This window comes from Lynx canadensis, chromosome B4 (assembly GCF_007474595.2).
Source record: "Lynx canadensis isolate LIC74 chromosome B4, mLynCan4.pri.v2, whole genome shotgun sequence".
In the NCBI taxonomy this organism is placed as follows: Eukaryota; Metazoa; Chordata; class Mammalia; order Carnivora; family Felidae; genus Lynx; species Lynx canadensis.
This window is the reverse complement of record NC_044309.1, coordinates 133,654,166-133,670,922: the sequence shown is the minus strand read 5'-3', so window position 1 is coordinate 133,670,922 and position 16,757 is coordinate 133,654,166. Positions and strand designations below refer to the sequence as shown.

Sequence of the window (16,757 nt, the reverse complement as noted above, 5' to 3'; positions counted from 1 at the left end):
CTCATATTATTAACAAATGAGAATGAAAATGTAAGATTCATCTCAATGGCTATAAGAAGAGCACTGTATAAAATTCAATGCCCAATCACACCAAAAACCTCCCCCCAAAATGACAGCGATTAAGAAAGTGATGGGAACTTCCTTAAATTGATGAAAAGTCTTCTTCCAAAACCTAAAAACTGAGAGCAAATATGCATTAAAGGACCAACATCAAAAGTCTCTTTAGCATCAGAACAAAACAAAGATACCATGACAAATGCTTCTAATTCAACACTATACTAGAGAATCTAGCCAAAGCAATAATACAAGAAAAATTACACATTCAATGCAATGTCAATCAAAATCCTAAAAGCTTTTCAGAGAAACAGACAAGAGAATTCTCAAGTATACACAGAAGAGCCTTATTTCCACTTCTGTAAAACAGGAAAGTACCTACCTTCATAGGTTATTGTGAGGATTAAATGAGTTAATATATGTAAAGTATTTAGAATAATACCTGACACATATTAAATTCCATGAAAATGTTTCATCTATTATTACTATTACTCAATGGAATCATTACCCAATTAGAAGACAAAGCAGTCTTCTAATATGAGAGCAAACTTTTACCAGGTACTTTCAACGTGTCAAGCATTTTTCTTGCCACTTCAGTGACTGTATATTTTCACTAATCCTTTCAACAATCTCAGAAGTAGGTAATAGAGACATATACAGAATGCACGGAAGTAAAATCAACTTCAGTAATGCAGAAGTCTTGGGGCAACTGGGTGGCTCAGTCGGTTGAGTGCCCAACTCTTGATTTTGGCTCAGGTCATGAACCCAGGGTAGTAGGATCAATCCCCGCTGAGCATGGAGCCTGCTTAAGATTTTTTCTTTCTCTGGCTCCCCCCCCATCCCCCACCTACACGAGTGTTCTCTCTCTAAAAAATAAACAGAAAGTAATATGGAAGTCTTACTTTAGGCCCTAGAATCCTAAGGATTTTAATTTAATCCGGTACTACAGCCAAATTTGCTGCATGTGGTTGTTATGTGTTTGTGCAAAACATTTAACATCACATTACGAAGTTACACTCCATTGTGAAGCCAGACAGGAGGGTTTACATTGGTAGAACCTGAAAATAAAAGTTTAGGATTGTTCTTTTTTTTAATGGCAATCCTGTACTTTCAACAGACCTAAACTGTAGTTACTACTACATGAGATTACTCAGGTTTCAACTCAAAAGACTGATCCCAATACTCCTGTTTCCCAAAATAGCTCTCAACCTCAACTATGCACTTCCTATCTTCTATCTTTTGTTATGGCTAAATACTTGTGCGCATCTTACTACCAAACTATGAATATCTGAAGGACCAGAGTTGCACTTAATAAATATTTACATTTCTCACAGTATCTAGCATATACTCACAGACCAGCAACTCTAAAATTGCATCCTATAATTATTTATATCTGACTGGGTATTTAGAACTTAAAATTTTTTATTTTTAAGCAATCTCTACCACTAACGTGGGGCTCGAACTCACAACCATGAGATCAAAAGTCGCACTATGAGCCAGCCAGGCGCCCCCGGGTTATTTATAAAAAGTTCTCTGACCTCTACTTGTAAAACATTTTCAACAGCTATACTGATTAAATGTGGAAGACTATGTAAAAGTCATATATACTTCGACCTCTAATCAAACGGACCCTATTATTTCATCTAATATCACTATCATTATTATTCCTAAGCTATTTTGATTGTGCCTCAAAACTCTCATTTATGATTCCTAAACACCATTAGTTCTATCACTAGTATCTGTAACTTTGCACTACTCAAGGAGTCCAAATACTTGGATTTAAACCCAGTTCTATAAGCTGACTTCATTTACCAAGCTCAAGTTACCTCTTCCATCAAAAGAAAACTTCTACCTCCCTCATGGAGTTTTATTGTTGTTGTTGTTGTGTTTTTAGGGCAAGTATTTACTGAGAAAGGTAAACTCACGCAGAAGACTCTGGTGTCCCTGGCTAAGTGATAGAGAATCTGAATGCCTGGTGAGCGATTTCAGAACCTTCTGTCCAGAGGGAAGGGCCAAGATCACTTCCAGAGCGCGTCCTTAGCCACGACTTTGTCACAAACAGCAAATGAAAACCATGGTCTAAAACTAGTAGAAAAGCAAGTCCCAAACTAAAAGTGGTATGTGTGAAGATGCAAGGGGGAAAAAATTATCAAAAATTTACTGTCACAATTTAAAGAAATCCTACTGAACACTGGGATTAGTATTGATCAGCCTCAATTTCATGCCGCTTACTGAGCTCTACAAGTTCTTTCTTTCCCTTCAAGGAAAGGGAAAAAATAAAGATTCAAATAAGTCATCTTCTCAAGCCCCCATCTCAAGTTGCCCTTCATAGGGATTAGTTCAGATCAGGAGAATAAAATTTAGATGTTCAACAAACATAAGAAATTTAGAGGGTCCTTTAACAAGAGTTTGGGATTTTTACTCTAAAGAGAAAATTGATGTGAAGAATTTTAAGCAAAAATATGATATGAACAGATTTGTATTTATTAAAGCCCACTCAGGCAAACAGGATGCAGAATGAACTAGACAGACAAGCTAGAGTCAGAGAGACTGGTTAGAAGGCTGCTGCTGGAGAATAACAAAAACTAGCAGTTAATTCTGGAGCAGTACTGAAAGGGCAGAAGCAGCAAAGGAGCCAAACAAAGAACTCCTTTGGACTACAGGTAGTGGGTTTGAGAAAAAAGACAAGGATGACTCCTAAACTTCTGGGGTTAGACAACCTAAGAGGATATATAGAGGTACAGCTATCTGGATGGACAATCCAGAGAAGTACTCAGTGACATGAGAAATGCCACTGGACATCAATGAAGAGGATCATCAGATAAACAAGTATTTAAGGGACAATGATCTTAACCACCAGAAGATGTTGAAACCGAACATTCCCAGCCACCTACCAGGAATACTGTCCTGGAAACGAGGTTCCAAGAAGGAAATATTAGTGGTGCCCGTGCTTCAGAGAGAATTTACTGAATGTAGATATTAGAAGATTATTTAGCAAGCTAGGTAAGAGCAGTTCAGTGCAGTTGTAAAGTAGGAGGTAAGAAACTAAAAGACAATGACCTTTTCTAGATACTAAACTAAGCTAGTAAATATTGCTTAATTCCCCCTTTCTCTAGGATTAGAAATTTATAAATCTGAAATTTATTCTATTACCTTTTAAACTATCCTAAGGCAAACATTACAAAATAGTATCAGAAACAACTGGTCAATCAACTCACACTATCTCCAGTAAGACATTTCCTGATTACTAAAATTATCAACCCATCAACACCATTACTGGGCTATTTCTACCAAATAGCTTGTTGACAAGTTCCCATATACCTTTAATGATGCTCAAATACAAAGTAACTTGGAATAAAATGCTTCTTTTAATTTTTCTTGAGAGATGGAAAGAGACAGAGCATGAGTGGGGGAGGGTCAGAGAGAGAGGGAGACACAGAATCCCAAGCACGCTCCAGGCTCTGAGCGGTCAGCACAGAGCCCGATCGATGTGGGGCTCGAACCTACAGCCTGCAAGATCATGACCTGAGTGAGCCAAAGTCGGGCACTTAACTGACTGAGCCACCCAGGCGCCCGGAGTAAAATGTTCCTTCACTTCAGTGTATATTCAATCTAAACACAGTGATACAAATGTGACTGACAGGACATATTTAAATCTGACTTGCAAAGTTTAGAATACATGAGTTTGGAATACAATGGATCAAGTATTAGAAATGCAACAATCTAAACAAAAATGAATTTGGACTGAATATGTGGGAAACTGGTGTTGAGTCAAAACATCCTTTCCTTATTACATACTGATTTTGTAGGTTACCCTTGGTGTTTTCTATATTGGTATATGGATTTAGCCATATAATCTCTTATAAAATGAATACTTACCCTTTCCAAAAATCAAGATGATCCCATAATATATGAGGAATTAGACAACTATTACCCACCATGAAATATATAAATGAAGCATAACCTTCAAAATTAGAATTATTAATATAATCCCACACACTGCACTGCGAGCATAAAAGGCTTTTTTAAAAAAAAGTTACTAACTAGGATGTGAAACTTAAAATTGAAATAATTGTGGCTCAAAATCTATTCTACTAAATAGCACCTCTTCCTAGTTATACATCTTCCCCCGCCCCATTTAGAAAGCTCACACATTTGTTGGATAAAGTCATATTTTTGTGCTTCAGATAAAATGAAGTCAAATAAAAACTCAGTTCTGCTCTTAAACTGTACACATTAAGCAAAACACCCATAGTGTTCTGAAACTAGTCAACTCTAAAGTATCCACGCAGAAGACAGAATTCATCCGTTGCCTCTCATTTCGTTTTCCCTATGGCATTCAAATGCTTTTTAAAAAACGCACAATCAGGGGCGCCTGGGTGGCGCAGTCGGTTAAGCGTCCGACTTCAGCCAGGTCACGATCTCGCGGTCCGTGAGTTCGAGCCCCGCGTCGGGCTCTGGGCTGATGGCTCAGAGCCTGGAGCCTGTTTCCGATTCTGTGTCTCCCTCTCTCTCTGCCCCTCCCCTGTTCATGCTCTGTCTCTCTCTGTCCCAAAAATAAATAAAAACGTTGAAAAAAAATTAAAAAAAAAAAACAAACGCACAATCCTGGGGTGCCTGGGTGGCTCAGTCAGTTAAGCGTCCAACTTCAGCTCAGGTCATAATCTAATGGTTCATGGGTTCAAGCCCCGCGTCAGGCTCTGTGCTGACAGCTCGGAGCCTGGAACCTGCTTCTGATTCTGTGTCTCCCTCTCTCTTACCCCTCCCCCGCTCACACTGTCTCTCTCTCAAAAATAAACATTAATAAATTAAGTAAAAAATGCACATTCCAGATCTCAAAACCTTTCTTTCCTCTCACTGGTGAGGCCAGAGGATAAGGAGCTGGACAGGTGAATTGTGGAATTAAAGAGAGAGAATGGGTTGTGAACACGGAAAGCTCAGCCAGTTCAGTAACTGAAAGAATTCAAAGTAGGGGGAGCAAAGTGAGTGACAAGGTGGGCAGACATCGGAATGCTCAGAGCCCCTATTACAGGGGAGGCACCCAGGATTTTAAAAAGTAAGGAGGGAAACGAAAGCCAAATCTTCAGAACTTTAAAAATCTGGTAACAGTCTGGCTAGACATTGACAAGCTCATAAAGATCTCTCATTCTTATTGGTTTAGGATACTCCTACATTATTAATTCAGCTGTTTGGGGTGCTGAAGAAGCATGATATTTAAAAACACTGCAGTCTTTAAAATGAGAAAAATTTTGGGAATGCAAGCCGGTGCAGCCACTCTGGACAACAGTATGGAGGTTCCTCAAAAAACTAAAACAGAACTACCCTACAACCCAGCAATTGCACAACTAGGCATTTATCCACAGGATACAGGTGAGCTGTTTCGAAGGGACACATGCACCCCCATGTCTACAGCAGCACTGTCAACAATAGCCAAAGTATGGAAAGAGCCCAAATGTCCATCGATGGATGAATGGATAAAGAAGATGTGGTATATATACACAATGGAGTATACTCGGCAATCAAAAAGAATGAAATCTTGCCATTTGCAACTACATGGATGGAAGTGGAGGGTATTATGCTAAGTGAAATTAGTCAGAGAAAGACAAAAATCCTATGACTTCACTCCTATGAGGACTTTAAGAGACAAAACAGATGAACATAAGGGAAGGGAAACAAAATAATATAAAAACAGGGAGGGGGACAAAACAGAAGAAATTCATAATATGGAGAACAAACTGAGGGTTACGGGAGGGGTTGTGGGAGGGGGATGAGCTAAATGGGTAAGGGGCACTAAGGAATCTACTCCTGAAATCACTGTTGCACTATACGCTAACTAATTTGGATGTAAATTTTAAAAATATAATAAAAAATAAAATTTAAACAAGTTTTATTATAAAATAAAACAAAAAAAGCAAAAACAAAAAAAACAAAAACAAAAAAATAAGAAAAATTTGCAAACTTCAGGAATTAATTAGGTTGAAACAACTTTCCTAACTTTTATTTGGTATTAAAAACAGTATTTGATACTCTGTAAAGGAAGCAGAATTAATCTAATCACAAACAGTCCACCTACTGAGAAAAATGGACAAACACTTAAAACTACTTTCAAAGACAAAGAAAATTAAATAAAATATCCATGCTGGAAAGACAGATACGACTTCTAATACATTTCAAAACAATTGGCAACAATTTGTGAATTATACACAAATTTGGATAGAAGATGAATATTAGGTTATACAGGATCACAAAGCCATGCAAGTTAGCAACTGTTAAATTTTGAAATCCAACAGGGTCAAAGGGCAGAAGTGCAAGCAAATTTCAAAATATGCATTCTTAACATTGTCCTGCAACCATGACATCAAAAGGTGCAACTATACTTTGGCAAGTGACTTACTTGAAGTTGATTCTTAATCCCACCACATTTATTTAAATCACAACATTTAAACAAAGATGAAGTGCTATGATTGATCAGATGTGTGGCCTGCCTTGCTCTTTATCAATTTATTAATATAGTGACACTTCCTGGTGTGAAATTAATTCAAAGGTGAGGACACTTTTATTAAAATCCTACCTTAAGAATCAAGTAAACAACACGTTCATATTAAACCTAAACCACACGCTCACTTATCTAGCTCTGATCATTTATTTTTAAACATTTATTTATTTTGAGAGAGAGCGAGCAGGGGAGCGCACACTAGCAGAGCAGAGGACAGGTACAGACAGAGTGAGAAAGGGAATCCAAACCAGGCTCCACACTATCAGTGCAGAGCCCCACATGGGGCTTGATCTAACCAGTCGTGAGATGACCTGAGCTGAAATCAAGAGTCAGGAGCTTAACTGACTGAGCCACCTGGGCGCCCTTGACAATTTCTTGATTTTGAGTAGTGGTAACATCTTGGGAGAAGCTTTGCGGTGAGGCTAGGATTTGTTTGCTTGACTGGGGTTTACTCTAAAGGAATGAAATGCCTATAGGGGATCCTAAATGATAGAGCTATCATACCATCTCTCCAAAGAACAAAAACAAAATTCTGAAAGACTGCCTATCTGTAAAGAAAAAGGGAAGAGTGATTGGTTTTTGAGTTATCTGCTGTATTTTCTACATTTAGGACAACTGGTAAACAAAACCTGGGACCTTACATAAACAATTCACATCAATAATTACAATCTACCAAAAAACTTCCAAGGCAAATGAAGTGCGCTCAAAAGACAAGTGACATACCCCTAGTATTCCTGCCATCCCTGCCTGCTACTGGATCCTGTACAGTGTCACCAGAATTCATCTTTCCCCCTTCCCTGACCATGTCACTCTCTTGTTCATAATTTTTTTTTTCCTGATGGTAAAAAATGTCAAACTCTTTATCACATTTTTGTCTTTTCATAATAGGACACCAAAATCCTTTTCCATCTGTCTCACATGAAAACATACCACCACAGTCTATGTTCTAGTCACACCAGAGCTACCCGTATTTGTTCCACCTGACACAGAAATACTCTTCCAACTTTCTCTACTTCTAAGGGAAGTTATCTTCAAGTTCTCCTGCCTCTGTTCAAACACACATTCTCTCTGAAGTTTTCCCCCGGTCCTCCAAACACGGCCTGTCAGAAACAATCCCTATCCACTACCTTCATCCACAACCTTTTTTTTTTTTTTTTTTTTAACACGTATCAGAGTATTACTCAGGAAAACTGTGTGGACAAGTATGCCAACCCCACCAGATCCTAAATGCTTTGAGAGCAGAAAGTGTACTTTGATTCATTTTTACATTTCCAAGGGTCTAAAACCTGGTGGGCAGTCAATGTTTGTTGGCTGAAAGGAGAGAAAGCCACACTAAACGAATACTGTCTACTCCACTGAGGAGAATCACACAACTTCAAAATGCTCAAAACTTAACTCATCACAACCCCTAACCCCCACCACATTCACACACAAATACTTCACTTCCTATGTTTGCTATCTCAGTAAATGGCGACCTCACCAACCCAACTATCCAAACTTGAAACTTGGGAATTATCCTTGATCCCTCTCTATCACAATATCCTAACCTGTAATTAATCAACCAACTTCTGTTGGTCACCTACCTTTCTCTAATCTTTTCACTGCTTTCCATCTACCAATTTAGGCCACACTCATCACAGCTAGAATCCTAAAACAGCCATCTCTCTGGTGTTCCTGCATCATATGTTCCCTGTTCCTTTCCAAAGCATTCCTCACTTTAGTCGATCATGAAGTACAATTCTGCCCCATCCATTTAAAAGTGCTAAAATGTAAAGTCTAAACTCCAATAAGCATTATAAGGCAAGCCTAAGTGGCCCCATCCTCACCTCTATGGTCATATTTCTTGCTATCCCCCCAGCCAGATAGAATTTAATAGGTTCCCTGAACAGGCCATACTCTTGTTCCCAGCCTGGGCTCACTCTTACTAACCCTATTACACCTATCCTTCAGATCTCAAGATCAGACACCAATTCCTCTAAGACAGTCACCAGAGGAACAATAGTTACAGGTTATAGGCCTTTCCAGTTCTCCCACTGTACACAGTACTTCTCAATATAATGCTGGTCACATCAGTCTTGAATGTAGCTCTTCCACCCTTATCTATGAGCTACGGAAGGAAGGGTCTATGTCTGTCTGGATTACCAGAGTATTCCCTTCTGATGATAAATGCCTAGTATACAGAAAGTGTTGGCCCAATAGAGACCAATGACAGCTTGTCAACCTTTCTAAGCCAGTATTTTTCAAATTGTGGGTCACATGCCAATAGTGGGTCATGAAATCAATACAATGGGCCACAACCAGCACTTGAAAGAAAGAAAGAACGAACGAACGAACGAAAGAAAGAAAGAAAAAGAAAAAATAGAAAACATCATACATAGTATACTACAAGTAGTATGGGTAAGTTTGCCCACTTGCTGAGACAGGGTCTCTGGTACTCATGTAAAATACAGCTCTTACTGGGTGTGGTCAAAAAAATTTGAAAAGTACTGCACTCCCCTCCCCCCCTTCTCTTCTCCCTCTTCTTTTTTAAGAAAGTCCTTTAAAACGCAGAGAAGCAAATACAAAACAGAAAAAATGGTGCTCAATCACACAGTTCTTTAGCAAAAAGCCATTCTTAACTTGAGCATTTACAGTAAGAACAATCTGCTTTCTGATTTCTCATTATGCTTTAAATACTTGTTGATTTCCACTTACACATACAATTACTTACATATACAAGACACCCTATGTGACAGTACATACAGTACTTCTAGTCTTATTTTACTCTCTGCTACCATGTTCTTATACTCTTTAGAAATTTAATCTTTGCACCATAAGCTTTACTTCTAAGGCTTCTCCTCTCTGAACTTCATGACTTGGCTTTCTCTTTATCCAGTCTATCTACAGATCCATTAAAAAAAATCTACCACTGCTTTGTTGTTGTATATTTAGTAGTAAGGTTAAAAACCATCAACAGAATTAGCACATACTATGCTGCAACAGGCACTACCCTAAGCACTGGATAAAGAGAATTTTCATTTACTCCTCCCCACAATCTTGTAAGGTGGGTACTACAGGTGAGAAAGCTGAGAAAAAGTTCAGTAATTCGCCCAAGGTTCACAGTTAATAAAGGCAGGTCTGGGATCTGAACTCTAAAATAGACTCCAAAACTCCTTTTCTTTAACTGCTCACTTTTTTTCAGTAGTTTTAGTTTTCCTTTCTCTCTCCACTAAATTATTGCTAATTGCCTTTTGAAGCACTTATAAGATCTATATCTAAACTGTTCAGAAAAGGCTTAACACCTCAGTATTCATTCTCTTAAACCTTTGAGAACTGTGCAATAAAACATTTCCTACTAAAATTTCAGAAGAAAACTACCACCCATCACATAAAAAAATTATCTGCAAAATTCAGTGTTTTAAAATTTTTACACTTGGTATAATTTCAGTTTCAACTTGCCCATTAATTTCCCTAATGTTTGCCACACTAAAAATTTCAATTTCAGCAATTCTCAAAGGATGAAACACTAAAAGTGCAGAAAACACAAAGAAGCATGTCGTATTTTTCTATTAATTGTTGGGTGGATGAATTGGCAGAACAGCTCCTGAACTGTTTTTGTAAATATACCAGGAAGAGGTATTTTACACTCCCACTTGTATCTGCAACATTCTTCCTACTCTTTTCTTTTTCCTTTCCTATTTACCACTTAATGTCCCTACAAACACCATGAGGCACTAATTTTTAACTTCTTGTTTCAATTTATCTCTCTTTTTATAGAATAGACTAAGGAGAAGGTGGAAAAACAAAGTAAAACAGAAAATGCCAAAAGGCAATCAAGGCAGAAGCTGTTTCCTCTCTCTCCTTTATACATTCACTGGACAAACCGATACATTTCTCAGCTCTGTGAGAGAACGTGAGTTTCTGCTGGAAAAGGGCACCCATATTGTATGTAACACATACAAGATTTACAACTTAACAAAAGTCACTTCATCTCACTATCAACCACAGACAGCCTTCTTAAAGCCCTATAAATGAACTTACAAAGCCTTGAAAATAAGCAATTGACAGAGTTCAAGGCACATAATAAAATGTTTTGCAACTTAACACTGAGGTCAGCAATACCTCAGTGAACCAAGGAGCCATAACTGAAAAACTCCAGAAGCTGAACTCTAATCTAAACACACATCCCTAAAAAATAAAATTAAAACATAGCATCACAGGTTTAAGAGCTGAAAAAGAAATGGCTTCCACCAAAAATATCGTGGTCAGGATAATAAACCACTAATCCACAGGAGTGTTTTGAGAAATAACTGACATTAAAAAAAATCCTTGCCACTTCTCTATTATGTACAGTAATCTAGCGATCAAGATGATATAGTTTATCCACTATCTGCTCTGTGCCTCAAATGAAAAATAGGCATAAAATCCAAGCCAATTCTGACACTTGAGTTCACAGTAGGGCCACAAAACTGTACCAAGACCAGAAGGATCTTCATTTAAATGCCAGATCTTCGCACTGTCAACCATCTTTCCAGAGTCTGATCTTTCAGTGCATATAGCATTAAGTGTTACAAAGCAGCCACAGAATATATCCAGTGAACAACGAAGGCAACAGTATCATTCTCATCATGCCCATCCCTCAGGTTATTAGAAATAGGTTCAAGAAATATTTTCAGGACTTACCTGTCAACCTTTCTGTTCAATAATTTTAGCAAAATATTTTTACATATGGCTTTTATCATTTTCGGGGGGGGGGGACATAAAGTCATTTGATTTATCAAATAGTTCTGATCTAACCATACCAACTTAAATTAAATTTTCAATGGATCAAATGGATCAACTACAAATACTGAAACAGGAACAAAAAGATGCAAAAGCTAAAAAATAAGTCTCTTCCTCCTCATTCCAACACATAAAACTTGAACTTAATTCAAGATATTTGAATCAATCTGGAAATGTTTTAGAAGAATCTTTGACTGTCTAACGAGAAGTCATTTTTATTCTGCATCAGTGGCCAACCTTAAAAATTCAGAAGGTGGGATTTAAACACTAATTTGTTTCGTTAATACTGTAGTATGTCAACCCAGTTGGGTTCCAGTTTTTTTTCCTATGAAACTGGCACACACAAACACTCTTGTTAGGTACACCTATGCTACTAGAACTGCAAGCCCTGATCATGAAAAAAGTTTCTAATGTCTAGAATATTGGGATCATTTTGACCCAGTTCTAGATAAAATTCATAATTGAGGACCAAAGAACTTACTTTCACGTTTATGAAATATCCAGGTAATGACTCAAAAGTCAAAACGTAGAGAGTTACATATTTGAAAATTTAAAGTTTTAAAGTGAAGTGTCTCTGTTAAAAGTTCCCTGCAAACTACACTACACAGTGCTGGCTGCAGGGGGGAAAGAAAAACAAAGGGAAAAAAAAAAGGTCACCAACCTGAATTAAGTTCACAAGGCGACAGTGACAGTATTTTCTTAATAACCACCTCCCTCCATCCCCCAACAAAAAAACCCAGACTGATTAGGATTAAAAACTGGACACCAAAGAATTCCTGGAGTACAATCTTAATGGGGGGGGGGGGAGGGGGGGTTGAAACCCTCCCCACAAAATTTAGAGAAAGGTAACTTTCTGTAAATACTAATATCAAGTATAATACTAAAATAAACTCTTAGTACTAAAATTGACTGAGTTCATCTCAATGTTGAGGAATTTTTTTTTTTTTTTTTTTTTACTCTACTAAACCCACATGATACATTTAGGACTCATAATTATCCAAAGATATTTCAAGTAGCAAAAAACAGTTTCTGTGTACCGGACAGGTGAGATACTACGGAGATGAGTTAGCTCAGATCAAAAATGGAGAATGCAGCACTGCACCTGAACAGAGGTGTCTGAACAACAGAGCACAGCCTGCCTTCCAGGCCTTGCGTTACTCCATTTACTCCAAGACTAAGCTGCTCAAATCAGGAGTCATCAAAATGACACACATTAAAGAAGTTTTCTAGATAACATCCGAAGTCTCTGGTGAACTCCAACGTAAAACCCACTACCACACGACACAAAAAATAAAGAAAACAACACAAAAGCTACAGGTGGAAATATGTCTAGAGGTGATCTGAAGATCCTCTGGAACATTTTAGTAAGTGCAAAGGAATACAACGCTTGATATGTGTAACAATGTTGAGGGGGAAAAAAAGGCAAGTAAGAGAAAAAAAATCCGTGAAGACTACAGAAAGTCCAGGGAATAAGAATAGATCAAAGTTCTCACACTGCCAATTTTACAAGTCTAAAGTAAAGAACTTAGCAAAAATCCTCAATCTTTGCAGGTTATCTGAAACTCAGGACACATTTTTCCCATAAAAGCAAAGAATCCAAAGCATTTGCCACATCCTTACATTTTCACCCTCTGAAACGAAGTCTACTTAGAAACATGCTTTAGAAGTTCTCTACAAACTCCTAGGGTACATTTAACTCCATTATGCACTCTCACTGGCAGATGGAGGGATGACGTTGAGTTAAAGAGATGCTCCGGAGTAAGGGGGAACATCTTGTGGACTGTCAGATGGCCAGCCATTCTTCCTCTTCATTATCCTGGCACCTCAAACAACTACGACGGCAAAAGAGAAGATCGCTAGCCATCAAGACAGCACCAAACTAATTATAAGAAGGGGATGACAGAGGGAAGTCTCCCCGAATTTCCCTTGACAAAAGGGTTTTAGTCCACAACTGAGTGAAGTTAAGAATTGTAGAGCTTTTTTCACACTCGAGTATGGATCTCCAAATAGGTTTAAAGCATAAAAAGACAAACACACACAACTACCGAACCTAACACACACTTTAAACTTTTGTATGATCAGTTTATCTTTGCAGTTCATGACTGGGGTGCTTACAACTTCTAATTTTGATTTCCAACTACAGAACTCCACACAATCGGGTATCTCCACCCCCCCCCCAAGAGAAAGTGACTACAAACTGCAAAGAAAATGCCTCTGCTCTCTCCCAACCTAAAACCCCAGTTTCAGACATTTTGGTCTCACACGAAAGAAACGGGAGATGTAAAATGAACTGCGCTCCATATTGATTCTTAACGCAAATAAAAAGGGGGGAAAACCCCCCTAGGAATGGTAGGTAAAATAATCGGAACCAAATTTCAGCTTTGACATTAAACCTTATCACACCAAACCTGAAATCCTGGATCACACACACACACACACAAATAAAACCAAGATTTTTTAAACCCTCGTCCTCAACAGAAAATCTTGTGCCAAACAGAGAAAATTTGAAAAGGAAGAGTGAAAAGTAGAGAAAACAGAATAAGTGCAATCTAGGAGAAAGGATTCGCAATTCCTCATTTCTCAACAACAACAAAAAAATTCAAAGTAAAATTGCAAAAAAAAGCCTTACACACAAATGCACTGGCATTTCAAAAATTAAACTGCACGGAAGCAACAATAAAGGCTATTTCCATAGCACCACTCAAGAGCTCTAATTCCAGAACACACACCGATATGACATAGTGTTGCAACGAATGTATTAGGAAGCAAAGAAAATGGTTGGGCTACTGGACGTCTTCGACCAGCTCATTCAAACACCTTTAAAATTAACCAAGAGGCAGAGAACTAAGAAGAGAAAAAGGGAGAAAATATGGAAGAAAGGTGCACCGAGCAAAAAAGATGAAGGGGGGGATGTGGAAGGCCAGGGCTCCTGGGACTAACCTGTGCCATCGCTGGCCGACGCCGAGAGGGCCGGAGATGAGAGTTTAGGCCGCTTGGCTGAAGGCGGCCCCGGTTCCACCACATTCTCGGCCATTTTTAATTCTTTCGGAGATACAGGCGAGGAAAACGAGAATCCTCGGGAAATCTCTTCTTCGGCCGCGGCTCCCCGCCCCGCTCCCTGGGGTGGGCTTGGGGGGCTCCGCCGGCCCCCGAAGGGGGTGGGGGGGAAGTTCCTTTTTCTCTTCGCCGGGTCGCGGTGGCCGAAGAGGGATGCGGACTCGATAGAAAAGGTAGGGGCAAGTGCGAGGGGCCGGGCCTGGGCCCAGGCCCGGAGGAGGGCACAGGAGCACAAATCCGCCGAGCGCGTCCGCTGCGGCGAATTCCCGAGAACTCGCGGCTCTAGAGGCGCAGTCCCCGGCCCGCCACGGCCGGCCCCTGCCCAGCCGAGGTCTCTCGGAGCTCCGCCGCCGCCATCAGCCTCTTCCTCCTCGGCGCTGTCCTCCTCCTTCTCATCGCCACAAGGAGGCGGGGGCGAAAAGGGGGGAGAGGAGGAGGCGACGAGAGACACTCACCTCCTCCCGGTGCCCCCTCCCGGACCTGCGCCCCCACCCTCCGAGCCCTCCTCCTGCCGCCGCGCTCCGCGCCGCCGCCGCACCGGCCCCTAATGGCCGCAGAGAGCTCGCCCGAGCCGAGAGCCAGGCTGGCGCCGCCGCCTCACATCGCGCGGCGGGGGCGCGGCGAGGACGCCGGGCGCGGAGCTCGCCGGTCCAGAGGGCCGAGGGGGCCGGGCCGAGCAGCGCCGCCCGCCCGCGCCGACGCCGAGCCCACCGAGGAGGCCCCGCTCCGCCGGGCGGCGCAGGCGGCCTCTCCTCGCGCCGCGCTCTCCTCCTTCGCCCTCCTCTCCCGCGGCACAGAAATAAATACGGCCGCCGCTACGGCCCCCACCCCCGGCGGCCAGGTGCCGGGAGCGCCCGCCCCCCGGGGCTCCGCTCGGGGCCGCCCTCGGCGGCGGGCGAAGGCGCCGCGGGGCGCGGGGTTATGTAATGGTCCCCCCTAGGCGTCGACGCCGGCCCGGCTGCCGGGCCGCGGTGGGGGTGTGTGCGGACGGGAGGGGGCTAGGGGTCGCCTCAGCCCGTGCGCCCCGGGCCCCCTGCCACTGTCTCGGCCCCTGCCGCCTGTCTCCGGCCCGGCTCGCCTCCGCACTCTGGCTCCCGCAGTCCGCACTCCGCCCGGCGTCCCGCTTGCCCACTCTCGCCCGCTCCCTCTCGCCCTCTCTCCCCCCCAGCCTAGCACACAAACAAGATGGCGGCTGTTGTTTCTTCCCTCTGCCGAATCCTCCTTACAGGCTAGCGGTAGCAGCGGCGGCCGGAAATGAGCCAAGGGGGGGTGAAAAAAAGGGGAGGGGTTGGGCCTCCGGAGGGAGGTGGCGAGGGGGCGGGGCCTTGGCCCGAGCCGCTCACACAATGGGGGAAGAGGACCCGGGGGCGGAGCCAGTTCCAATCACGGGATCCGCCCAAGGCCCCAACGCGTTTGGCGCTTCCGCAAACTCCCCCGGCGTCACCCGGTGGCTCCCTTTAAAGGGGAGGACTTGAAGGGAGGGGGGGCGGTTTGGGGGCCGACTCGGGATCTATTTTCAGTCGGTGGACACTTGCGGGGGAAGGTGCCTGGGTTGGGTCTCTGCGTAGAGGAGCGGTGGGAATTGGGGGTGACGGAGTCCGGGAGCTACGCCGGGGAAGGCGCCAAGTCACCGCGCAGGTGGCCGAACGGGAGTGCCGTGGGGATAGCCCTGCGTCCAGGGCCCTTGGGCGGTCTTCCGAACCCCGGTTGAATCAACCAGGCAGGGGGTACTCCGTCGTCGGCCAGTGTCGTGGGCCAGAGACCCAGTGCATCCTCTCTCCATCGCTCTTCCGGAGGGAACGTCTCACCTCCAAAAAATCACACTGATGATGAATTGTTTCCCTTTTCTCCAAATTTTACAATTTGTTTTACAATAAGCCCATATTATTTTGGTAATCAGAAAACAAAAATCGCAGCAGTGGAAAGACGCTTTAGGACCAGACCTAAATTTGTTTCTTGCCCACCACGTGTCCACTCGCTCCTACAGGGTTGCACTCTCACCAAAGGAGACTTGAATTCTTTTTCTGAGTGCATCTGAGACCTAAAGACATTTTATGGTACTACTTTTCACCCACCTCCAGTAGGCTAGCTTAATAAAAGCCCACCGTCTAGGTAGTACCTTAAAGATAATGTAGATATGGACAAGGGCAAAAACGTAAGGTGCTAAAGATAATCTAAGCACGGACAAAAGCAAAAATGTAACTAGGAGGAAAATTCTTGAATATAAATAAAGTGTGTGTGACAACACAGTTTTGCAGAGGAGGGCCTCGCTAGCATGCTTTCACATTCCTACACATCACAGGATTCCGCTGTGTTTGGCCTTGGGTAAATTGGTACTTGAGGAGGTGGCAAGGTTGTTAGTGTTTCCCCAAGGAAACCCCCAAACCAG

At 42.1% G+C, this 16,757-nt stretch overlaps 1 protein-coding gene across 1 annotated transcript in view; it reads right to left on the bottom strand.

Moving 5' to 3' along the window:
• EP300 (E1A binding protein p300) overlaps nt 1–14,881 on the bottom strand; it is an 82,467-nt gene extending 67,586 nt beyond the window's left edge. Inside the window, 1 exon segment of the mRNA XM_030320751.1 lies at nt 14,252–14,881. Within this exon segment, the coding sequence (XP_030176611.1) occupies nt 14,252–14,345 (94 nt within the window). The 5' untranslated portion in view covers nt 14,346–14,881.
• Nucleotides 14,882–16,757: the final 1,876 nt, after the last annotated feature.